General features: G+C 39.8%; 1 protein-coding gene across 1 annotated transcript in view; it reads left to right on the plus strand.

The window, feature by feature from the left end:
* The first annotated feature begins 3,179 nt into the window (after window positions 1-3,179).
* The window catches only part of VAMP7 (vesicle associated membrane protein 7), a 65,322-nt gene continuing 41,438 nt past the window's right edge, over window positions 3,180-27,063 (plus strand). Inside the window, exons 1-4 of the mRNA XM_079728309.1 lie at window positions 3,180-3,262; window positions 18,458-18,612; window positions 24,108-24,165; window positions 26,142-26,279. Of these exons, the coding sequence (XP_079584435.1) occupies window positions 18,467-18,612; window positions 24,108-24,165; window positions 26,142-26,279 (342 nt within the window). The 5' untranslated portion in view covers window positions 3,180-3,262; window positions 18,458-18,466. The remainder of the gene's footprint in view (window positions 3,263-18,457; window positions 18,613-24,107; window positions 24,166-26,141; window positions 26,280-27,063) is intronic.

The following is a 27,063-nucleotide window of genomic DNA, read 5'->3' on the forward strand; positions in this document are numbered from 1 at the left end:
GCTATTAACTCAGGACTGTCTGGCTCCAAAACTCCTTCTCTTTCTAAGATACTATGCTGTCGGGCTTCCCTGGTGGCACAGTGGTTGAGAATCTGCCTGCTAATGCAGGGGACACGGGTTCGAGCCCTGGTCTGCGAAGATCCCACATGCCGCGGAGCAACTAGGACCGTGAGCCACAACTACTGAGCCTGCGCGTCTGGAGCCTGTGCTCTGCAACAAGAGAGGCCGCGATAGTGAGAGGCCCACGCACCGCGATGAAGAGTGGCCCCTGCTTGCCACAACTAGAGAAAGCCCTCGCACAGAAACGAAGACCCAACACAGCCAAAAGTAAATAAATAAATTTTTTAAAAAAGTAACAAATGTTCAAGTACAATTGGTGTCTTTAAAAAAAAGATACTATGCTGTCTCTCAAATAATAGGCATTGAATAAAATTAAATTAATATTAAGATGAAAAGTAAACCTTTGCAGAGGATGAAAAAGCTTAAAAAAGCATATACTTTGCTGGAAAGTTAAGAGGTGATATTTAAGATATGTCTTGAAGGGTAAATAAGATTTAGATAAGGGAGGCAGCCTGTGCAAAGTCACTGAGGCATGAAAGAGCATGGTATTGAAGTGTTAACTTCAGTAGGCAAGGACATTGTCTGTCTTGTTCACTGCTATATCACCAGAATCCAGAATAGGCCTGGCTCATAGTAGGCACTTAGTACATATTTGTTGGAGGAATAGATAGATGGATGAATTAGTGAATGACACCATACAAGAGTAGGCTTGAACACAGGATGTGTTGGTGAGAGAAGCAGAATATGAAGCAGGGAAGGTCAAGAGAGGTCAGGTCATGGAGGGCCTTGAATTCTCCGTTTAGAATCTTAGACTTTATCCTCTACATAATGAGGAGTGAATTAAGATTTTAAGTAGAAGTTGGAAATGATCAGATTTTGTTTTAGATAAAACAATTTCAAGTGATGAGGAGTGGGTGGGAGGGAGATGGTGAAGGAGATACTGTAGGTACAGAGATATTACTTCTGGTTTCTAGTGCTCAGATCATTTATCATGATTTTTTTTAATGTCTATAGCCCAGCCAGAGCTGATAACAATAAATAAAGTATGGTATATGCTGCACACATTAGAGTAGAACAGTTTGTATAGTGCTTTGTGACTACTGCTATATTTTTGTCATGATTGGAAAAATACTGAGGAATGGAGTGGATTGTAACTTACACAAAATATCTCACCATTTCTCATTTTCCTTTTCTTTCTCCCTAAATATAAAGTAAATGCTAGCTATTATTATGTAAGACCTAATAAAGAAGAACCAATGACAAATATAATGCTTGTTCAATAAATGGTTATTGTCCTTGAGTGCTTACTCTTTGCCAGGCAGTATTGCTCATTTATCATTGCAGCAATCTTTGAAGACAGGTGCCGTTATTATCTTCATTTCAAAGATGAGAAAACTGAAGTTTGACAAGTGAGATATTTAGGGAATAGAATTAACATGGCTTGCTGATTATTTGGATGTGAGCTATGAGGGAGTGAAAGCATCCAAAATGATACCCAGCTTTCTGGTGTGGGCAACTGATTGCATGGTTGTGCCATTCACTGAGATGGGATTAGAGGAGAAGGAGGAGCAGCTTATGGGAGAGGGGAGAGTAGAAATGTATTAGGTCAACTAAAGACTACATTAAGTTTTAGGTGCCTGAAAGAGATGCCCAGCTTTCATTAGATATTTAGTCTGGGTTACAGGAGTCTTGTCTGGGCTTCCTATATGTGAGAATCATCAGCATACAGATGATAATCAAAGCAATGGGATTAGTTAAGATCACCCAAGAAAAGTTTTACAACTGAGAAAAGAAGAGAGTGTAAGGAAGAGCCCTGTGGAAAATGAACATTTCAAAGGAAAATGAGGATCTGCCACAAAAGTGGGAGGGGAACCAGAAGAGTGCAGCATCTTAGAAAAAGCTAAGAGAATAAAGGGTGCTATAAAGTGAATGTTTGTGTTCTTCCCACCCCAATTTATATATTAGAGCCTGGATCCTCAATGTGATTGTATTTGGAGGTGGATCTTTGGGAGTTAATTAGATCATGAGGGTGGGGCCCTCATGAATGGGATTAGTACCTTTATAAGAGATGTGCGAGAGATACTATCTCTTCACCACATGAGGACACAACAAGAAGGCAGCAGCCTGCAAGCCAGGAAGCAGGTCCTCACCAGAACCCCACCACACTGTGGCACCCTGGTCTGAACCTTCCCAGCCTCCAGAACTGTGGAAAATTAATTTCTGTTTAAGCCATTCAGTCTGAGGTATTTTGTTAAAGCAGCCCAAACTAAGGGGGTTTCAAGAAGGAGGGAATAACCAATGTAAAATCCTGCAGAGGTGAAGTATGGTAATGGTTAAAAAGTGTCTATTTTAGCAACACCGTTGAGAATTTTGACTGGAAAGGAGAAGTTAAGTCTGTGTGTGGTGAGAGGTTTGGGGTGGTGTGGGGTTGAGAAACGTGACTTTGGAATACTTTAGATGAGAGAAACTTTGACAGTCTTTAAATGCTGATAATAAAGGGCAAATAAGCAGGGAGCCGTTGAGACACGAGACACAGTAGTTTATTAGTGGAGCTCGACTGAGTTAGTAAGAAGGAATAGGGATGTAAAGGGGATGAGGGAGTTTACATCAAAGGAGAGTAGTTGGTTTATTATTATTATTACCATTTTTATTATTGCAAAAGAATGGGAGAAAGGATTGCTGAAGGATCCAAGGAGGTTAAAAAAATTTCGTGGCGAAATTAGAGGGAATTCCTGTCAGATGAATTCTATGTTGTCTGTGAAGTAACAGGCGACGTTACCTGCTGAGACTAAGCAGGGAGACGGTGGGGAAAGCTCGGCTCTTCATTTATCCCGCCGGTGGACTTTTTGTGGCCGTGCACTCTCTCGCTTTCTCTAAGGAACAGCGCTTGATGTTGTTTATAACATGAATTGTTGATGGAGCGGGTGACGGATTCGGCGATAGGCCAGCCGAAACTACCACTCCCAGAATGCAGTGCGGCTCCTGGGTAGTGCGGGGGCTGGGAACGCAGCAGGCCCCTCCCCGCCTCTCGCTCCCATTGGAGGAGCGCTCACATTCCCAGGAAGCCGCGCGCGGGCGGGGCGCTTTTGCGGAAGCCGGCGGCGTCCGGTTCAGCCTCCTCCGGGAGCAGGCAGTTGGCGACCCCGCGCTAACCCGCGCAACTCTGTCCCGATCCCCGAGTTCTCACACGGTGTCCGGACAGGTAAAAGCAGCGGGGAGCGCTGGGCCGGGAGACGATGGCAGAGGGAGGGCAGAGGTGTCGACGGGAAGGTGGAATTAGGAGGCAATGCAAGGGTGACTAGGGCTTCTCTGGTGTCGACAGTTCGAATTGTCGGACAGGTCCAGTTTTGGTGAAGTGCGTTTTATGCCGCTAAAAGGGTCTCGAGTGAAAGAGTCAGAATGCGTCACTTAAGTTGTTACAGAGGAAAAAAGAATGTTAACTTTCCCTCAGTTTGCATTCTGCACGACCTCTTTGTAGCATTTGAATATCTTGAGATTTCTTGAATCTTCTAAAAACTCTCTACGCCCTTGTTTCGATGACGTCACTTTCTGCTTTACCACCTACTTCTGGGCTCCTAGCCCTCTGCGTGCCCTTCCTCCAAGGCCCAGTGTTGTAATTCTTCTTCCTCAGTTCGGATAGGAGCTCTAATTCTCTGCCCCGACCTATTTCCTCAGCGTCAGACCTGTACAGTGTTGTTCTTCTTATTACTATTGGCCAATATTTAATAAACTGACCACGTACTAGACTCTTTAGTAAATGCTTTACACCTCCCTCCTCCATAATCCCCACAAACAATCAGTTATCAAGTCCTTTTCTTTCTGTCTTATTAATTGCTCTCAACTACCTGTACCTCCATTGTCCCACCCTTGATCCCGGAATATACTGTCATGTTTCGGACATTTTTTCCCTTGAATAGCTGTGACTGAGAGTAGAGCCACTCATATGTTTTGTTTAACACACATTTATTGAACAGCTAATATGTGCTAGACACTCTTCTAAGTGCAAGGGATATAGCTGGAAATGACATAGGAGATCGCTACTCTCAGTAGCTTACATATTTGTGAGTGTGTGTGGAAGGGGCAAACAAGAAGAATCAAGTTGATGTTATATGGTGGTGGTGGTTAATGCAAAATAGAACAAATGTTTTACTTGACAGGGTAGTCTCCTGTCCTGAGAAAGTTAGAAGGGTTGGGTTGGGTCTCAGAACATCACCCCAAAAGAATATTTGTAATACCAACAAGAATAGTCTTGATCTGTGACCAGACTTCAGGATTTTCATAAACACTTCTTCTTTTTCTCTCTCATATCAACGTTTGTTCTTCATTCTTCTGTCTCCTCCAAGGTTATTACATCAGAATTGGTGGCTTTTCTGTCATTTGCTTAGTTCCTCCCTAAGAAGAGTTGAGGATTGGATTATTCTCAGCTCAACTCCTTTATCTTAGGGAGATAGTTTGGTAATCAAAATATTGTTCTTTCCAGGTCCTACTGAATATAAAGTTATCTGTCTATAATAGTATATTTAAAACCAAAACATGTTCGGTGTTTATTTATTTATTAAATATTTGAGGGATTATTATATGTCAGGCACTGTGCGTTGAGGCATTGAGAACCTAGTAAGGATAGTAAGTAAATCTAGTAAGGATAAAACAGACACTTTGACCTCCTTCCAAGAAGAAAAAACTGTATACTGAGGAAATTCCCAATACATAGGCTGACACCTGCATTTTTTTTCTTCATCCAAGATGAGATAATCACAAAACTTTAAGAAATCTTCTAAACAATTGGGTGCATTCTTAGATTATTCAACCTTAAAGTTTATTGCATTTATTTGTTTATGTCTGTCTTCCATATTTTACTATGGTTTCCTTGAGTATAGACGTCCTTTCTTGCTGGTCTTCATACCTCCAGTGTTTACTATATTGGGTGCCATATAGTAAAGCCTTAGAACATGTGTTGAACTGAAATAGAAAAACTATTTGAGCAAATACAAGTTATTTAATTTATACAAGGCCTTCTTTTTACATATGGCCATTAGACTTATCCCTAAACCTTCTCATTTGCCAAATGTGGACCATTCCATCTCATCAGGCTAGTTTATTTACCTTCTCAAGCATGTTCTCACTTCTGTGCCTTCTCTTGTTCCATAGCTGTCTCCTAAAATGAGTTCCCATCTTTTTTCTGAGCACCTTCCATGCCCCCCGCATTTAATTTAATGGGACAATTTAATAGTATGCCCCATGATACAAGGGTGGAAAAAATTTAATTTCCATAATGTATTTCCTGTGAAACATTTTACTAATGAACTGTTGCAAGGATTAAACGTAATATATTTCCTTGCAGTAATACAGATAATGATACAGAATGCTTTCGTTTGATTTGGCATTGGCTATTGCCATGCGCTATGTGATGAGTTAATTCTTCCATTTCTTTCTTCTGTTTGAATAGTTGTGCAACGTTTATTCATATAGCACATTATAGTATCATTTGGGTTCCACTTGGTACAAACACCTTTGAGTATTATTTTTTGCTTAGCTTGAGATAATTTATGAGTTAATGTTATTCTTCCACACTGTCATTTTCAGAATGTCAGAAAACTAAGTCTCAGTTCTTAAAAATAAAAGGCTTTTTCCATGCAGACATCTTTCAGATGTAAATTGTTACTGCAAAGTATAAATTTTGTCCTTATAACTGATTAAAAAACACAACAGGAATACAAGAGTGCTTGAGTCATGATTGTCATTATGATTTTAGGATGTGTCAACCTAGGAGCAGCCAGACATGCTTCCAGTACATTAAAAATTAAGCACTGTTTTAGGGAATTTCTTGGCACCTATGCCTTTGTAATGCAAATGCAGCACTGAATTGTTTGCCATCACTCATTTATATGGTATACATGTAGATAATCCGGGTATTCGTATATATTTTTAATGTTATCAAAATAAAAATACAGAATTAAAAAATTTCTCAGAACACAAAGACTTGAGTGTGGGAAACACTGACTCGTCCTTTTACCCTACTCAGTTCCCTGAAACCATCTTCAACTTCCATTTGAAGATGCCTCCACTGAGGAGGAACATTTATGTTGTTGCTGTGCTATTTTGTTAGCAATATTTTTAATGCAGGCAATCCCTTACAAATGGATATATCCCAGAAGTTCCTTTGTAAGATTATTGTTTGAAACTCTGGGTGCATTTTTTTCTATAAATAATGCTACTTATGACATTTCAGTTGTTAAGCCAATGAATAGCATCATATATAACCTTTAATGGACTTAAAGACCTTCACCACAATTTCTAATAATTCCTCTATAAAAAACTACATTCAGAATTCTCACTCGGATTCCCCCATAGCATATCTTTTTTTCGGAACCCCAGCAACTGAAACAAAAATGTTCTTTCCTTAGAACTTTCTGGGCAGTAGAAACTGGTCTTTCTAACTCCAAGCTGTTGGAGGTTGCTCTTCTGGCCCATCGTTCTAAGGACAGGCCTCTAATATGATTATGGGAGGATGTGAGACAGAGGTTTTGGAGAAGAGAGGGAGGCAAGTTGGGGTGATATGAATATGTGGAGAGGGGAGAGTAGGAGTGATTTGGGAGGAATGGTGAGTTCCCAAGATGGGATTTGTTGTGTCCTCAAAAAACATGTTGAATCCTGACCCCTGCTATCTGTGCATGGGACCTTATTTGGAAATACGGTCTTTGCAGATGTAATTAAGATGTAAGTTAAAATGAGGTCATACTGGAGTAGGTGTCCTTATAAGAAGGGAAGAGACACAGAGACTACCATGTGAAGACATAGACACATGTGGAGAACGCCATGTGACTATGGAGGCACAGATTGAAGTGCTGCAGCTACAAGCCAAGGAACACCAAGGATTGCCAGCAAACCACCAGAAGCTAGGAAGAGATTCTAGAAGAGATTCTCCCCTACAGATTTCAGAAGCAGCATGGACCTGCCAACATCTTGATTTCGAGCTTCTGGCCTCCAAAACTATGAGACAATAAATTTCTGTTATTTTAAGCCTTGCATCTTTCGGTACTTTGTCACGCAGCCACAGGAAACTCATACAGGATTCTTAGCAGGAATGTAGTAGAATTGGGATGATGGCTATGGACCAAGCAAGGAGTGAGTAAGAGAACAGGGAGGAGCAGTGTTAAGACAACTTTCCTTTATATTCCATTATCTTTTTTTGTTCTTCTCTTTCTGGCTTATAGTTTAGTTCTTTTTCTTCTTGAATCTGACCTTATATAGCACTTTATCATTTAATGGACATTCACATACTGCTAATAATTAGCAGAGCCATGTTTTCGGACTTCAAATGCAGTATTCTTTTGCTACAGTTGTTTCTATTGTCCCAATATTCATTAAGACATTACAGATTCTATTGCAAGATAATAATAGTGGGCCCATGTGAGACTTGATTACAGGTGTGGTTTTTAGCAGTATAGGAGAGAGTAAGAAATGCTTATTTGTTTTTAACATCTTTATTGGAGTATAATTGCTTTACAGTGTTGTGTTAGTTTCTGCTGTATAACAAAGTGAATCAGCTATATGTATACATATATCCCCATATCCCCTCCCTCTTGCGTCTCCCTCCCACCCTCCCTATCCCACCACTCTAGGTGGTCACAAAGCACCGAGCTGATCTCCCTGTGCGATGCAGCTGCTTCCCACTAGCTACCTGTTTTACATTTGGGGGTGTATATATGTCAGTGCTACTCTCCCACTTCGTCCCAGCTTACCCTTCCCCCTCCCTGTAACTTCAAGTCCATTCTCTATGTCTGTGTCTTTATTCCTGTCCTGCCTCTAGGTTCTTCAGAACCATTTTTTTTTAGATTCTATATATATGTGTTAGCATACGGTATTTGTTTTTCTCTTTCTGACTTACTTCACTCTGTATGACAGACTCTAGGTCCATCCACCAAACTACAAATAACTCAATTTAGTTTCTTTTTATGGCTGAGTAATATTCCATTGTATATATGTGCCACATCTTCTTTATCCATTCATCTGTTGATGGACACTTAGGTTGCTTCCATGTCCTGGCTATTGTAAATAGTGCTGCAGTGAACACTGTGGTACATGACTCTTTGAATTATGGTCTTCTCAGGGTATATACCCAGTAGTGGGATTGCTGGGGCATATGGTAGTTCTATTTTTAGTTTTTTAAGGAACCTCCATACTGTTCCCCATAGTGGCTGTATCAATTTACATTCCCACCAACAGTGCAAGAGGGTTCCGTTTTCTCCACACCCTCTCCAGCATTTATTGTTTCTAGATTTTTTGATGATGGCCATGCTGACTGGTGTGAGGTAATACCTCATTGTAGTTTTCATTTGCATTTCTCTAATGATTAGTGTTGTTGATCATCCTTTCATGTGTTTGTTGGCAATCTGTATGTCTTTGGAGAAATGTCTATTTAGGTCTTCTGCCCATTTTTGGATTGGGTTGGTTGCTTCTTTTTGATATTGAGCTGCATGAGCTGCGTGTATATTTTGGAGATTAATCCTTTGTCAGTTGCTTCATTTGCAACTATTTTCTCCCATTCTGAGGGTTGTCTTTTCATCTTGTTTATGGTGTCCTTTGCTGTGAAAAGCTTTTGAGTTTCATTAGGTCCCATTTGTTTATTTTTGTTTCTATTTCCATTTCTCTAGGAGGTGGGTCAAAGAGAATCTTGCTGTGATTTATGTCATAAGGTGTTCTGCCTATATTTCCCTGTAGGAGTTTTATAGTGTCAGGCCTTACATTTAGGTTTTTAATCCATTTTGAGTTTATTTTTGTGTATGGCGTTAGGGGGTGTTCTAATTTCATTATATTACATATAGCTCTCCAGTTTACCCGGCACCACTTATTGAAGAGGCTTTCTTTTCTCCATTGTCTATTCTTGCCTCCTTTATCAAAGATAAGGTGACCATATGTGCATGGGTTTATCTCTGGGCTTTCCATCCTATTCCATTGATCTATATTTCTGTTTTTGTGCCATTACCATAGTGTCTTGATTACTGTAGCTTTGTAGTAAAGTCTGAAGTCAGGGAGCCTGATTCCTCCTGCTCTGTTTTTCTTTCTCAAGATTGCTTTGGCTATTCGGTGTCTTTTGTGTTTCCATACAAATGGTGAAATTTTTTGGCCTAGTTCTGTGATAAATGCCATTGGTAGTTTGATGGGGATTGCACTGAATCTGTAGATTGCTTTGGGTCGTAGAGTCATTTTCACAATGTTGATTCTTCCAATCCAAGAACACGCTCTATCTCTCCATCTGTTTGTATCGTCTTTAATTTCTTTCATTAGTGTCTTATAGTTTTCTGCATTTAGGACTTTTGTCTCCTTAGGTAGGTTTATTCCTAGATATTTTATTATTTTTGTTGCAGTGGTAAATGGGAGTGTTTCCTTAATTTCCCTTTCAGATATTTTGTCGTTAGTATATAGGAATGCGAGAGATTTCTGTGCACTAATTTTTTTTTCCATTTATTTATTTATTTATTTATTTATTTATTGCGATACGCGGGCCTCTCACTGTTGTGGCCTCTCCTGTTGCGGAGCACAGGCTCCGGATGCGCAGGCTTAGCGGCCATGGCTCATGGGCCCAGCCACTCCGGGGCATGTGGGATCTTCCCAGACCAGGGGACGAACCCGTGTCCCCTGCATCGGCAGGCGGACTCTCAACCACTGCGCCACCAGGGAAGCCCTGTGCACTAATTTTGTATCCTGCTACTTTACCAGATTCATTGATTAGCTCTAGTAGCTTCCTGGTAGCACCTAGGATTCTCTGTGTGTAGTATTATGTCATCTGCAAGCAGTGACAGTTTTACTTTTCTTTTCCGATTTGGATTCCATTTATTTCTTTTTCTTCTCTGATTGCCGTGGCTAAAACTTCCAAAACTATGTTGAATAATAGTGGTGAGTGGGCACCCTTGTCATGTTCCTGATCTTACAGGAAATGGTTTCAGTTTTTCACCACTGAGAATGATTGTGGCTGTGGGCTTGTCATATATGGCCTTTATTATGTTGAGGAAACTTCCCTCTATGCCCACTTTCTGGAGATTTTTTATCATAAATGGGTGTTGAATTTTGTTGAAAGATTTTTCTACATCTATTGAGATTATCATATGTTTTTTATCCTTCAGTTTGTTAATATGGTGTATCACGTTGATTGTTGAGAATTTTTGCATCTATGTTCATCAGTGATATTGGCCTGCAGTTTTCTTTTTTTGTGACATCTTTGTCTGGTTTTGGTATCAGGGTAATGGTGGCCTTGTAGAATGGTTTGGGAGTGTTCCTTCGTCTCCATTTTTTGGAAGAGTTTGAGAAGGATAGGTGTTAGCTCTTCTCTAAATATTTGATAGAATTCACCTGTGAAACCATCTGGCCCTGGGCTTTTGTTTGTTAGTAGATTTTTAATCACAGTTTCTATTTCAGTGCTTGTGATTGGCCTGTTCATATTTTCTATTTCTTCTGGTTCAGTCTTGGAAAGTTATACTTTTCTAAGAATTTGTCCATTTCTTCCAGGTTGTCCGTTTTATTGGCATACAGTTGCTCATAGTTGTCTCATGATCTTTTGTATTTCTGCAGTGTCAGTTGTTTCTTCTCTTTCTTCATTTCTAATTCTGTTGATTTGAGTCTTCTCCCTTTTTTTCTTGATGAGTCTGGCTAGTGGTTTATCAATTTGGTTTATCTTCTCAAAGAACCAGCTTTTCATTTCATTGGTCTTTGCTATTGTTTCCTTCATTTTTTTTTCATTTATTTCTGATCTGATCTTTATGATTTCTTTCCTTCTGCTAACTTTGGGGTTTTTTTGTTCTTCTTTCTCTAATGGCTTTAGGTGTAAGGTTAGGTTGTTTATTTGAGATTTTTCTTGTTTCTTGAGGTAGGATCGTATTGCTATATACTTCCATCTTAGAGCTGCTTTTGCTGTGTCCCATAGGTTTTGGGTCATCATATTTTCATTGTCATTTGTTTCTAGGTACTTTTTGATTTCCTCTTTGATTTCTTCAGTGATCTCTTGGTTATTTAGTAGTGTATTGTTCAGCCTCCATGTGTTTTTATTTTTTACAGTTTTTTCCTGTAGTTGATATCTAGTCTCATAGAGTTGTGGTCGGAAAAGATATTTGGTATGATTTCAATTTTCTTAAATTTACTGAGGCTTGATTTGTCACCCAAGGTATGATCTATCCTGGAGAATTTTCCATGAGCACTTGCGAATAAAGTGTATTCTGTTGTTTTTGGATGGAATGTCCTATAAATATTAATTAAGTCCGTCTTGTTTAATGTGTCATTTAAAGCTTGTGTTTCCTTATTTATTATCATTTTGGATGATCTGTCCATTGGTGAGAGTGGGGTGTTAAAGTCCCCTACTATGATTGTGTTACTGTCGATTTTCCCTTTTATGGCCATTAGCATTTGCCTTATGTATTGAGGTGCTCCTATGTTGGGTGCATAAATATTTACAATTGTTATATTTTTTTCTTGGTTTGATCCTTTGATCATTATGTAGTGTCTTTTTTTTCTCCTGTTTTAGTCTTTATTTTAAAGTCTATTTTGTCTGATATGAGAATTGGTACTTCAGCTTTCTTTTGATTTCCATTTGCATGGAATATCTTTTTCCATCCCCTCACTTTCAGTCTGTATGTGTCCCTAGGTCTGAAGTGGGTCTCTTGTAGACAGCATATGTACGGGTCTTGTTTTTGTATACATTCAGCCAGTGTATGTCTTTTGGTTGAAGCATTTAATCCATTTACATTTAAGATAATTATCGATCCGTATGTTCCTATTACCATTTTCTTAATTGTTTTGGGTTTATTTTTGTAAGTCTTTTCCTTCTCTTGTGTTTCCTGCCTAGAGAAGTTCCTGTAGCATTTGTTGTAAAGTTGGTTTGGTGGTACTGAATTCTCTTAACTTCTGCGTGTCTGTAAAGCTTTTGATTTCTCTGTAGAATCTGAATGAGATCCTTGCTGGGTAGAGTAATCTTTTTTTTTTTTTTTTTTTTTTTTTTGCTTTATAACAAAGTGAATCAGTCATACATATACATCTGTTCCCACATCCCTTCCCTCATGCATCTCCCTCCCTCCCACCCTCCCCATCCCACCCCTCCAGGCAGTCACAAAGCACCCAGCTGATCTCCCTGTGCTCTGTGGCTGCTTCCCACTATCTATCTACCTTACGTTTGGTAGTGTATATATGTCCATGCCTCTTGGGTAGAGTAATCTTGCTTGTAGTTTTTTCCCTTTCATCACTTTAAATATGTCCTGCCACTCCCTCTGGCTTGCAGAGTTTCTGCTGAAAGATCAGCTGTTAACCTTATGGGGATTCCCTTGTGTGTTATTTGTTGCTTTTTCCTTGCAGCTTTTAATATTTTTTCTTTGTATTTAATTTTTGATAGTTTGATTAATATGTGTCTTGGTGTGTTTCTCCTTGGATTTATCCTGTATGGGACTCTCTGCGCTTCCTGGTCTTGACTGACTATTTCCTTTCCCATGTTAGGGAAGTTTTCAACTATAATCTCTTCAAATATTTTCTCAGCCCCTTTCTTTTTCTCTTCTCCTTCTGGGGAACCATATAATTTGAGTCTTGGTGTGGTTAATGTTGTCCCAGCGGTCTCTTGAGACTGTTCTCTATTCTTTTAATTCTTTTTTCTTTATTCTGCTCTGCAGTAGTTATTTCCACTATTTTATCTTCCAGGTCACTTATCTGTTTTTCTGCCTCTGTTTTTCTTCTATTGATTCCTTCTAGAGAATTTTATATTTCATTTATTTTGTTGTTCATCATTGTTTGTTTGCTTTTTAGTTCTTCTAGGCCCTTGTTAAATATCTTGTATTTTCTCCATTCTTTTTTCAAGATTTTGGATCTTTACTCTCATACTCTGAATTCTTTTTCAGGTAGACTGCCTATTTCCTCTTCATTTGTTTGGGCTGGTGGGTTTTTACCTTGCTCCTTTATCTGCTGCATATTTCTCTGTCTTCTCATTTTGCTTAACGTGCTATGTTTGGGGTCTCCTTTTTGCAGGCTGCAGGTTTGTAGTTTCCGTTGTTTTTGGTGTCTTCCCCCAGTGGTTAAGGTTGGTTCAGTGGGTTGTGTAGGCTTACTTGTGGAAGGGACTGGTGCCTGTGTTCTGGTGGGCGGGGCTGGATCTTGTCATTCTGGTGGGCAGGACGCAACTGGTGGTGTGTTATGGGGTGTCTGTGAACTTAGTATGACTTTAGGCAGCCTCTCTGCTAATGGGTGGGGCTGTGTTCCTGTCTTGCTGGTTGTTTGCCGTGGGATGTCTAGCACTGGAGCTTGCTGGCCATTGGGTGGAGCTGGGTCTTAGTGTTGAGACGGAGATCCCTAGGAGAGCTCTCGCTGATTGATATTACGTGGGGCCGGGAGGTCTCTGGTGGTCCAATGTCCTGAACTCGGCTGTCCCATCTCAGAGGCTCAGGCCTGACACCAGGCCAGGATACCAAGACCCTGTCAGCTACACAGCTCAGAAGAAAAAGGAGAAAAAAAGAATAATAAATTTTTTAAAATAATTAAAATAAAAAAGTAATAATGAAAAAAAGAAGAGAGCAACCAAACCAATAAACAAATCCAGTAATGATAATAAGTGCTAAAAACTATACTAAGATAAACATAAAAATCTGAAATCAGTTCCAGACAGTAGACCCCAAGTCAGTTACTCCCAAAGTCCACCGCCTCAACTTTGGGATGATTCATTTTCTGTTCAGGTATTCCACAGATACAGGGTACATTGAGTTGATTGTGGAGATTTAATCCGCTGCTCCTGAGGCTGCTGGGAGAAATTTCCCTTCCTCTTCTTTGTTCGCACAGCTCCTGGGGTTCAGCTTTGGGTTTGGCCCTGCCTCTGCATGTAGGTCGTCCTCAGGCATATGTTCTTGCCCAGACAGGACAGGGTTAAAGCAGCAGCTGATTAGGGGGCTGTGGCTCACTCAGGCCGGTGGGGGGAGGGAGGGGTACGGAATGTGGGGAAAGCCTGCGGCGGCAGAGGCCAGTATGATGTTGCAACAGCCTGAGGCACGCCATGTGTTCTCCCAGGGGAGTTGTCCCTGGATCTCGGGACCCTGGCAGTGGTGGGCTGCACAGGTTCCTGGGAGGGGAGGTGTGGATAGTGACCTGTGCTTGTACACAGGCTTATTGGTGGCTGCAGCAGCAGCCTTAGCGTCTCATGCCCGTCTCTGGTGTCCAAGCTGATAGCCATGGCTTGTGCCCATCTCTGGAGCTTGTTTAGGTGGTACTCTGTATCCCCTCTCCTTGAACACCCCAAAACAGTAGTCTCTTGCCTCTTAGGCAGGTCCAGTCAGCTCCCAGCCCCCACCCACCCCAGTGGGTGAGCAGACAAGCGTCTCACGCTGGTGAGGCTGGTCAGCACCGATCCTCTGTGCAGGAATCTCTCCGCTTTGCCCTCTGCACCCCTGTTGCTGCGCTCTCCTCCGTGGCTCTGAAGCTTGCCCCCCCGCCCTCCCCCCATCTCCACCAGTGAAGGGGGCTTCCTAGGGTGTGGAAACTTTTCCTCCTTCACGGCTCCCTCCCAGAGGTGCAGGTCCCGTCCCTATTCTTTTGTCTCTGTTTTTCCTTTTTCTTTTGCCCTACCCAGCTACGTGGTGAGTTTCTTGCCTTTTGGGAGGTCTGAGGTCTTCTGCCAGCGTTCAGTAGGTGTTCTGTAGGAGTTGTTCCACATGTAGATGTATTTTTGATATATTTGTGGGGAGGAAGGTGATTTTCACGTCTTACTCCTGTGCCATCTTGAAGGTCCCCTCAAGAAATGTTTATTAGTGACATCTGAGAGGAAAGTAAAGTTTCTGTTGCTATATACCCAATGTTTAATAGCTCTTTTTAAAATTGAGGACTGCTTTTATTGAGTAAAACACTGCTATGCATAACTTACGTAGCTATCCTTATAACTTATATTCACTGTTCCTGGTTATATTCCAAATAATGTCCTCCCTCTTCTAGGTGACTATACTTTATATAAGCTTGCTGTCTTTTTCATGTGTAATATTTCTAGTTCCTCTAGCCATTCTTCAAGTGATACAATCTCCAGGTCTCTCACCATACTTTGCCCTTCTGTCCAGTCTTAGAATACTATACCTAGAATTGAACTCAGTATTACACATGTGTTCTAAATAGCACAGAGTATAATGGCAATAGTACTTAAAAAGATCAAGACACTCTGTTTCTTAATGTAATTTAAGATTACATAAGCATTTTAAGCAATTACATCATAACACTTCATAACGAACTTATGGTCCGCTAGCACACTAGATCTTTTTGTATTGTTGCTAAACTCAGTTTTCTTCTTGAAACTGCTAAAGGACTGAGGCTGTTACCTTTTCATCTCTTTGTCTCAGGGGCCATATGATTTCTCATCTCTGTTTCTCTTTGTGTTTTTTTTTCCCACTCCACTGCATGTCTCTTTCACCCTTACCAATGACCTCCTTCCTTAAATAATTTCAGTGACTGTTTTATAGTCTTAATACTGTGTATCAGTGAACAGAGCTGGGAGGTGACACTTGTTCCTTCTTCAAGGTTTCTTTTCCTTTGGCTTCAAGGCCACCACACTCTTCTGGCTTTCCTTTCGCTTTCCTGGTTGGTCCTCTTCCATCTTCTTTGTGGGTCTCTATTCATCTACCTTTCCCTCAACTATTTGGTATGCCTTGTATTTTGTCTTTGGTTTTTCCCTCAACTTTGGTTGTGCCTTTGATTTTTTTATGTATGCAATGTATCTTCGGCAAATAAAGCATGTTTAAAATGGCAGGTCTAGATGAGCTCATCTAGGATAAGAGAGTGCAGAACCAATCCCCATGGAAAGTCAACATTTAGAGGTCAGATAGAGGAGAAGGATTCAGCAAGAAGACAGAAGGAACAGCCAGACATTTAGGAGTGTTCCCAGAAGGAGGGTTATTCAGCTGTGTTGACTATTTCTGAGACGTCAAGTAAGGTGAGAATAGAGAAATGACCACAGAAGTTTGTAATGTAGAGGCTGTTGGTGATCTTGACAAGCATGGTTTTGTGGAGTGTTGAGGGGAAAAGCCAGATTATAGAAGAGAAGAATTAAAAGAAGATAGAGAAGCAGAGATAGTGTGTAGATGATAATTTTAAGAAATGGAGCAGTACCTGGATCATGTTACATGGTCAGTTGAGGCTTTTATGTTCAAGGGATATAATGTATGAGAAAGTCATTTGGGACTTATAACATGCTACTACATATGTGTTTGGAGAAATCCAGAAAGAAGATGGCTGAGGACACAACCCTGGGAAACACCTTCATTTACAGAGTGCAATGAAGAGACCCCAAGAGGAGTTCAGCTTAAGAGACACATGAGCATTTCTGTTCTGTATGCTGTCCTTCATACCAAAGACATTCCAAGAGGGAATCAGTGGATTCCCTGACCTCAAGCATTTTTTAGTTGCTGTGTTTCACAAAACGTGTTCATGTGAATCACCTGCATCCAGACAGGCTTGGCTCTTAAGTATATATTCTAGGGTCCCACCTCAGGCCTACTGAATCAGAATTTCAGGGAATGATACCAAGGATTTGAATTTTTAATAAGTGACTCTCACTTTGCCACCCAAGATGACTCTGGCTTATTGGATGAAACTGAACATGTTAACAAATAACATTAGGTTGAAGAGTTAGTTGAAGAATAAGAAGATGTTTGTTCATCTCTCTTATAAGTTCTTGCCATTAAATAAGAGAAACCAGGCTGTTCTGTGGGGAAAAAAATAGTACAAATTCATAAACATGAGGAAAATACAGGCATACCTCTTCTTATTGCACTTTGCTTTATTGAGCTTCACGGATATTGCTGGGGTTTTTTGTTGTTGTTTTTGTGTTTTTAACAAATCAAAGGTTTGTAGCAACCCTGCATTGAACAAGTCTGTCAGTGCCATTTTTCCAACAGTATTTTGCATACTTCATGTCTCTGTGTCACATTTTTTTTTTTTTTTTTTTTTTTTTTTTTTTTTTTTTTTTTTTGCGGTACGCGGGCCTCTCACTGTCGTGGCCCCTCCCGTTGCGGAGCACAGGCTCCGGACGCGCAGGCTCAGCGGCCATGGCTCACGGGCCCAGCCGCTCCGCGGCATATGGGATCCTCCCAGACCGGGGCACGAACCCGTATCCCCTGCATCGGCAGGCGGACTCTCAACCACTGCGCCACCAGGGAGGCCCTCTGTGTCACATTTTAATAATTCTTGCAATATTTCAAACTTTTTCAGTATGTTTGTTATGGTGATCTGTGATCAGTGATCTCTGGTGTTACTGCTATGACTCTCTGAAGGCTCAGATGATGGTTAGCATTTTTTAGCAATTAAGTTTTTTAAAATTAAGACATGTACATTGTGTTTTTTAAGATATAATGCTATTGCACACTTAATAGACTACAGCATATTGTAAACATAACTTTTATATGCACTGGGAAACCAAAAAATTCATGTTACTTGTTTTATTGTGTTATTTGCTTTATTGCGGTGGTTTGGAACTGAACTTGCAATACCTCTGAGGTATTACTGTGTAATCTTTAACTCATTCTGTGTTGTTTTAGAAATATTTTGTTTATAAAGGATCTTACCATAATTTATAGAACCATTACTCTCTTGCAGAAGATTCGGGTTATTTTCAGTTTATTTCTGTGATGGATAATGCCTTCATAGGACAGGCAGAATATAGTATAGGGATAATATTGTGGGTTCTAGAACCATACTGCCTGGGTTTAAATCCCATCTTTTACCACTTATTAGCTCTGTAATTCTGGACAAATTATTTAAGTCATTTATACTTCATTTTCCTCATTTTAATGTAAGTATCATGATAGTGTATTAATTTCATTGACATAAGGATTAAATTAAGTGTTTAAAATGGTGCCTGGCACATAGTAAGTGCTTAATAAATATGGGCTATTATTATTGTTAATAGGTATATTTGTGAATATAGAATCTAACTGCTGTTGAACTATTTCCCTAGGATAAATTTTCAGGATGGGATTACTTTATTAAAGGATGAAAACATTTTTATGTCCCTTTGCCGTCTATGGTCATTGCTTTTCAGAGGATGATAACAGTTTGTGCTGTGTAATTTGTAAATGCAACCTGTCTATCAGTGTAATGTACGTGTGTGTATGCATGTATCACATATGCATTACATTGTATATACACACACACATAAAAATATGTTACGTGTATGCATTTGGTTTTTCTCTAAATATGAATGCATGTCAGTGTGGTTTAGATTATAAGCTCGTAGAAGACTGACTTTGTTAAGTCTGTTGTTAAGTCTGTTCTGTTTAATGTTACAGTGCCTTGGTCAATACTGTCTCCAGATGGATGTTGGTAATGATAGTAAGTTACTTTTGAAAGATTATGTCAAAGAAATATTCTAAGTCTTATGTGTCTTTTTTCCTTTTGATAGATTGAAGCCATGGCCATTCTTTTCGCTGTTGTTGCCAGGGGAACCACTATCCTTGCCAAACATGCTTGGTGTGGAGGCAACTTCCTGGAGGTGACAGAGCAGATTCTGGCTAAGATACCTTCTGAAAATAACAAGCTAACGTACTCACACGGCAAGTGAGTTCTGCTCTGTGTGGGTAGCGGGTGAAAGAAGTGAATTATATTATTATAATCAGAACAGTAGAAAACTAGAAAAGCAAGCTTCTCAGTAGATAATTTGAATAAGCTGACAGAACAATAATCTTTACCAGTTTAGAAAATGTCTGGTTCTATTAATTTTAAATTTAACTAAAAATTATTTTATTCTTTCATCAAAGTGATATTAATATTTTAAAGAAAGATATGGAAATGTTAGATGTAAAAGTGACTCTGCTATAGAGCTCTAGTACATGTGAAACTTGATGTAGTTAAGATAAAGAATATTTTTTTCTTTCATTCTGTCTGTAAATATTTACTGAGCACTTGACTATCGCCAGACGCTTTGCTTGGTGCTGGGGATACAAGAAATCACTCAGTATTTGCCCTCATGGAGGTTATAGTTTAATGAAGGAGACAGTCATATCCATAGGTAATCACAGTAGAGGGTAGAAGCTAGTGGACAGGGGGATGGTATTCCAGGTAGAAGGAACAGCTAGTAGAGAAGTATGGAGGCATATTTAGTGAACTGCAGGTGGTTGTCTGTGACTGGTGCCCAACATGGTGAAAATAAAGCTAGAGAGACTGACAGAAGAGAAGTCCTGTAGAGCCTCATAGACCATGTTAAGGGGTTGTACTTTGCCGTATGGGCAATGGGAAGGCATTGAAAGTTTTCAGCTGGTGTGTGACATGGTAAGCTTTTGCTTTAGAAAGATCACTGTCGTGGCTGGTTGGAGAATGAATTGGAGGGGCATGGGGGGAAATCTTAGTAATCATAAAAAGTGCCTCAACCTTCCTCCTCAGTACTTAACTATCTTTTGTTACCTAACTCATCCTAATTTCCTTAGACCCTGTCTCAGAAGGAGGTCCTTATTGGTTTCCAGGGCCAACTCCTTGTATAATTTAGGATCTAGTCTAAGCTGCTGTAAGAGAGAGACCCCAAAATACAGTATTAATTTATGAGATAGCCCAGAGATGAGTGCTTTGGGACTGGTGGGGTGGCTCTGCCATTTTTTAATTAGTGCCTTCCAACTCTGGCCAAGGCAGCTTCTTCAGTTCTTGTTACTTCCCTGTGCTTGCCCAGTATTTTTAAAGGCAAAGCCCAGAAGTGGCCTGACAGTTTATTGTTCACTGCATAGTTATGTAGCTAACCTAGCTGGAATGGAGACTAGAATTTGTCATCTCTAGCTGTGCAGCCATATGCTCAGCTAAAACTCTGTTACTCTGGAGGAAGTTATAGGACATCAGTAGACAACATACAATCTTCCAGTCTACTCTTCTAGGCCACCAAAATATTAGGATGTACTCTTCTTCCCAAACTTAGAGCATACCTCCTCTCTGCAGGAGGTGGCCCCAAAGACTCATCTGATCGCTGTGTCCAGCTCCAGGTCCAGACAGTCCGAGTGATACACAGTCCTCTCCATCATGCCCAGGAGTGGCTCCTGTGGCCCATTAACAACAAACTAAAAGACAAGTCATATGATCTCCCTGTTTCACCAGACCAACCCAGTAGACATTGGTGGAATAAGAACAGCATCACCAAGTGGAAGTTGTAAACCTCGATTTAGAAAAGGGAAGAACAAGAAACACATAGATGTCACTGCTTCTTAGCAGTATTCAAATAACTACTCCACAGCAATTTCAGAGACTCCTATTCTGACCTGGGAGTGGTTAGTGGTTCTGCTTTCTTGGAAGAAATTCTTCATCTTTTCTCCCTTTCTTCTCCAGGAGGCTCTTCCTGGTCCATTATCCTCTCTGGCCACATCCAGAATGGGTGTTAGTGTGTCATCTTTGGGAACTGTATCGGTTTTGTATTCTGTTACTTCCTGGTGTAGTTTAGGGGCTAAGAAGTTACCTCTGGGTTAAATGACCTCAGTTTCTTGTGAGTATGGCTTTAGGGTTTCTTCAAAAATTTATTGGGCTCAACGATCGTGTTTCTAGTCAGTTCCCAGGAAAATGCTCAGGGAAAGCACATGTCATCTTTGTAGAGGCAAGGCTGGGAAGTAGGGCATGTTTCTTCCACTCATATTTTATCAGGCAGAACTTAGTCACTAGCCATATCTAGCTACAAGGGAAGCTAGACTATGTAATCCAACGAAAATGTGGTTATAGTGCAAGAAAGTGATGTTATCCATCTGCTGTGTCTTTCCACCTGCATCCTGACCCAGTCCTACCTGGTATCCTTTGGAGTAAGTCTCTATCACTGAGTTGTCTTTTCTTTTTAACCTTCTGCCTTAGTTTCTTTCCTATAATCATGTTCCGTCATCCCAATCAAAAATATCTTTTATTACTGTACACCAACAGAAAAAAGTACATTTTACTGTATGAAAATCATTTCCCCCTGAAATCTGACCTTCCTCTTGCTATTTCTTTCTTTCTTTAATAGCATCACCAGTCATTCAGTTGGCTAAGCCTAAAGCTTCAGAATCATATTTGACTTCTTAACCAAATCCTTGCCATTCTCCTACAGGAGGTATTTCAATCTCCTCTGTCCTCACTTGTCATAGTGTTTGTTCAGGCATTCATTGTTTCTCATTTCTAATAACCTCCTCCTAGCTGGTTTTTCTGCTTCTAGTTGATCCCTCCTTAAATCTGTATTTCACATTCCTATGATTATACTTTCTTGCTTAAAGCCCATTGCTTTTAGAATAAAGCCGAAACTCAGCCTTCACAATTTTGTCTATTCCTGACTTTTCTATCCTTATCTCTATAAAAATCTTTGTCATTACCTGACCTATCTATGTTATTTCAAGCTTTGGTATATTTTTTTCATGACTTTGTGTCTTGGAATGTCCTTCCCTTCCTAGGCCCCCGGTAAATTTTTGCTCATTTTACAGGTTCCAAATGAAATACTTTCTTAATTGTCACTTTAATCCTTCTGATTAAAGGGCAGTTCTGATCATGTCCCTTCCTTCAGCAGGTACTCAGGGTAAAGTTCCTTAACACTACTTGAAAGATTCTTCAAGATCTGCCCCTGCTCCCTTCTCTGGCCTTATCTCTCATTACTTGAGCACTCAGTTTTGTTCTCCAGCCATACTCAGCTATGTGCATTTCAGTGTTGGGTTCCTTCTCTCTTCCTAGCCTTTGCAATAGCTATTACTTTTTAAAAATCTGAGTTTGTCTTCCTGAGCTTATACGTTTCCTCTTCTGGAAACCCCTGAACTCCAAGATTGGGCCAGGTGCCCCCTTTTTGTGTGTCTCCATAGCATTCTGTGTTTATTCATATTGTAGTACTTATGACGCAGTGTTATATTTGCTATCTTTATTTTTTGTCTCTGTCCTCTGACTATAGGCTCCTTGATGACAAGGACCATATCTCATTACCTTCTGTGGTCTTTTCACCAACGTCCTCCCAAGTGTGGTTTAGGAGAAACAAATTTTGTGGGGAAAATTATGACTTTCATTTTTGCACCTGTAGTGTTTAAGTTGTCTATGGTACTCCTGTTGGATATGTCTAGTAGACAGTAGCGTATGCAGGCCTGGAGCTCGGGAGATAGGTCAGATTTAGATTTGGAAATCATTATAATTGTAGCAGCTGAAAACAGATATCGACAGCAAAACGAGAGTGGATGCCACCCTCCAGGGAGTGTGTGTGAGAAAAGCAGGGGGCTGAGGATGCTGCAAGACATCAACAGAGAGCAAAAGAGACTACCTTATAAACTAGGCAAGTCTGGTGTCAAGAAATCTAGTGGAGAGAAAACACTTTCTAGAGGAAGGAAGTGATCAGCACTATCAAATGTGTCAGAGAGCCACTGGATATGCAGTGTGGAAATCATTGGTGGAGTTGATGTGAACAATTTCAGTGCTGGAGGAAGACATTTTGCCTGAGTTCCCATACCTCCTTGTAATTCATATCAAGCCTCTATGTGAATATTAATAATATAATTCAACAAGTATTCTTGTCTGTCTACTTGCCCAGGGTAGAAATCTGGGAAGCAAAATAGACTTATCCCTCTGCCTCACCCCCAGTAGCCAGTCATCAAGTTCTATTATTTTTTCTCAGTCCCTTCTTCTTCACTGCCCATAGTAGTTTAGTTTGTTTCTCTCACTGTTCTACTTCAGTAGTCTTCTGTCTGGTCCTCCCTTCGGTCAGTTCTCCACACTTTAGCCAAAGCATCCTTTTATATGGCAAATCTGATCACACTCCCAGGCTTTAAAAACCCTTTGATGCTTGTTCATTGTCCTTAGGATAATGCATAGTGAGGTTTGAAAGTCTTATACAGCATGGTATTTGCTTACTTACAACCTCATTTGTGCAAGCAGTTTATTTTTTCCTTACATTCTATACTCTAGTCCAGGGGTCCTCAAGCCCCAGGCTGCGGACCGGTGGTGGTCCAAGGCCTGTTAGGAACCGGGCCACACAGCAAGAGGTGAGTGGCGTGTGACCAAGCAAAGCATCATCTGTTGCCCCCCATCACTCCCATCACTCGCATTACTGCTTGAACCATTGCTCGCTCACATTCATTACCACCTGAACCATCCCCCCAGTCACTCGCCTGACCGCCTGAACCATCACCCGTTCCCCGCCTGTGGAAAAATTGTCTTCCACGAAACCGGTCCCTGGTGCCAAAAAGGTCGGGGACAACTGCTCTAGTCATATTAACTAATTTTACTTTTAAACCCAGTATTTGCTCTTTTATCTCAAAGCCCTTAAGCTTATTGGTCTCTCACTCTGGAACACTCTTGCTTGTTCTTTTTGCCATCTCTTACTTAGTCTTCAGGTCTCAGCTCAGACATCACTTGCTCCAGGATGTCTTCCTGTTACCCTTTGACAAACTCTGTTGGGTGTCTCCTCTATGTCCCCACAGCACCATGTACTGCCCTTAACTCCTTATCATCCTGCTTACTATGTTGTTCCACAATTGCCTGCACTTTCATCTCTGTAAAGGCAGGGACTGACAGTTTTGCTTATTTGTATCCTCAGCACCTAGCCCAGTAACTGGTTCAAAGTAGATGCCAAATAAATGTTACTGTTGAGTATTCGGTAGAAAAAGTGTTTGCTATGAGATCTTAGGAGAAGGCAAAGAACACTGTATGGCCCATTTAGGGGTTATTCTTAATTACCTGTCCCTCAGATGTCATCTCTTGTTCAAACCTTAAGTATCTGGGAATTCCCTGGTGGTCCAGTGGTTAGCACTCGGCGCTTTCACTGCCAGGGCCCAGGTTCAATCCCTGGTTGGGGAACTAAGATCCTGCAAGGCACGTGGCACAGCTAAAAAAAAAAGTCCAATTATGCTTTTGTAGATATTATTTTAATGGGTAATGTGCATAACACTGCACTATGTAGCTTGTTTTAATTTCTTATTTATTTCTATCAGTTTGACTTCAGAGGAACATGTATATAGGGGAGAGGGAGAATAGACAGTATCTCTAAATAATACGGTCATGTTGGCAGTACTAAAATTTCTTATGCATAGATAGAAGTGAAAGAGATATTACTCATAACCACAGTAAGTTTTATATCTTTTATTCTACAGTTATTTGTTTCATTACATCTGCCAAGACAGGATTGTATATCTTTGTATCACTGATGATGTAAGTAACTTGAAGACATGTTGCTATTTAAGTATGTGTAATGTTAATAGAGCCAGTTCTTAATTATCTGTATCTGTGGTGGGTAAAGGTGATGTGAATATAACTGTCTATAGCTGGAAATTTTTTTCCTATACTTTGTATTTATCATATAGAGCAGCAAATGAAAAGAAAAGTTGATATCTGGGTATATGCAAATAAGCTTGCTTTTGTAGAGTTTTAGCTTAACCTCTTGTAATTTCTACATTTATTCTATTGTGTAGTGAGAATTGGTGTTCATAATTATGATTCTTTGGTATCAGACCCTCTCAAAATTTATTTATCTGAAATAGTAAATAGGTTATTTCACTCCTCCAATCAATAGTGAATTTTTTTTAATGTATGTGGACTTTGGGAAAACAAAATCACAATACATTATGATCAGCTTTGTAAACCTGTAGTTCACATTGGTAGGTTGTTTTTGAGTATTTGTAGCTTCTAGATGGAAAATGCTCAATAACTTAATGGTGGTCATCAAGGTCCTTTCTCCTCTCTGCAATCCTAGTGTCAGCTTCTTCCTGGATACATTCCCCTTATGGTTGCATGGAGCCACATGCTTCTTTATTTGTGTCCAAAAAAGACGGACTATGTCTTCTCAAGTCTCTTACTGTATGAATGAGGAAACTTCCCAGACGCACACACTACCCTCCCCGTGCTTTCAAAGTGGACTTCTTTTCATGACTTATTGGCTAGGACTAGGTTACGTATTTATTTCTAAATTGATCACTGACAAAAGGCATGGAATTGGCATGATTGCCATAGGTCAGGGTTCTTACGTTTATTGTGTCACAGACCCCTTTGGCACTCATGGGCCCCTCCCAGAATTTTTTTAAATGTGTGATTATAAACAAAACCAATTATATTGAAATACAGTATTCAAAATATTTTAAATACTGATATAGTAATATATATGCTTCTTTATGAATTCATTAAATAGCAAATTCTACTCATGGGTCTAATAAATAAAAATTATTTTGATGTGGTGATGAGTATAAATAATATTTTGAGAGATGTTTATAACTGATGGTATATGAAAAAAAGACTTCTCTTGGTGACAAGGTCACAGGTACTGTTAAATACTTCTCCGGTTTGTTACTACATTTACAATTGAAATTTGAGTTAAAGATTGGTGAAAATAATGATGAGATTTTTTGTTTTCTATCCAAGTACATCAGCTCCTTGAATTTGGACCATTGACCCCACTTTAAGAACCCTTGGCTTAGACTAATCATCTTAGGTGAAATGGAGATGAGTGTCAACCACAGTGATCATCACAATGATTTATATTTCCTGATTTCACAGTATTTTCTAAAATTATTTTAAAAATACAGCTATATCTGAAATGACTGATGTGAAAGTGCTTGGAGTAGGCAAGAAATATCACTAAATTTGGGATGGTCACAGTTGAGTCTTATATTTCTTGAGCTATAATTATCTTTTTGTATATATGTTATACACACACACACACACACACACACACACACTTTTTGACTGGGACTAGATAAGAGTACCACCACTATTGAAAAAATCAATTCAAACTTTATGTCAATAGTGTTATCTTTGTATGTGAAAGACTGTACTATTATTATGGATTTCTTAAGCATCTTCTTGTGCTGGACTTTCTAATAGATCCTGTGAAAGATATAGATGGAGTAAAACCCAATTCTTGCTCTCAAGAAGCTAACCTAGGTACTGTTATCTTAGTTGGCAGTAATCAAACATATTTGGATTAGACTCTCAGCTCTTTCATTTACTAGTTGTTTCACCTTTGGCAAATTAGTTACCTTTTCAGAGCTTTTGTTTCTTTATCAGTAAAATGAGGTCAGTTCCTCCTCATAGAATCATTGCTTAGTAAATGTTAGCTGTTCTTCTGGTTGTTGTTAATCATCCATATCATCTTTGTTTACTGTAATGTAAACTCTGTGTTGATCTCCTTTCAGGATTTTGAGCGTTCCCGAGCCTTTAATTTTCTGAATGAGATAAAAAAGAGGTTCCAGACTACGTATGGTTCAAGAGCACAAACAGCGCTCCCATATGCCATGAATAGTGAGTTCTCAAGTGTCTTGGCTGCACAGCTGGTAAGATCTTTCTCAGGATATAGTATTTGATTCATATCTTCTTTATTACCTTAAAGCACCATGAATATAGGGGACTCTGACCTGCAGTGTGTTTTTCTGATTGTGTTATTATATGCCAAGATAGTAAAACTTCCCTGATTAAAAATATATATACAGGGGCCATTTTAGGATGGAAAGTGAATAATTGGTGATATTCTCTATAAATGGTGGTCAGAGTATCTCAGGGTTGGGGAAGAGATTAAAGATCATCTACTTCAACTACCCATTTAATGTGTAAATCCACTCAACATGCCAAATGGCCTCTTAACCTATACATTAACCTCTACCCTCCCACGAGGCAGATTTAATTTTTGAACAGCTCAGTCAGTCATTTGAAAGTCTGTTCATCTGTATGAATACTTAATTATCCGCTCAGTAAAGTTGTACATATGTATACACCCGTGAAATACCACCCTTTTCAAGGTACAAAACATCTCCATGACCCTAAAGGATTCCTCATATCCCTTTGCAGTCAGTTCCCGCCCCGTCACTCTGCCTGAGGCAACCACTGCTCTATTTTCTGTCACCATAAATTAGTTTTATCTTTTCTAGAATTTCCTATAAATGGAATCATACATTATATACTCTTCTGTGTCTTCCTTGTTTTGTCGGTGTAAGCTTTTTGATATTCATCCATGTTGTATAAATCAGTAGTTTCCTTTTTTGCTGAGTAGTATTGTATGCATATACCACAATTTGTTTCTCCATTCACCTGTTGCAGGATATTTGAGTTACTTCCAGTTTT

The sequence above is a fragment of the Hyperoodon ampullatus genome (assembly GCF_949752795.1).
Source record: "Hyperoodon ampullatus genome assembly, chromosome: X".
In the NCBI taxonomy this organism is placed as follows: Eukaryota; Metazoa; Chordata; class Mammalia; order Artiodactyla; family Ziphiidae; genus Hyperoodon; species Hyperoodon ampullatus.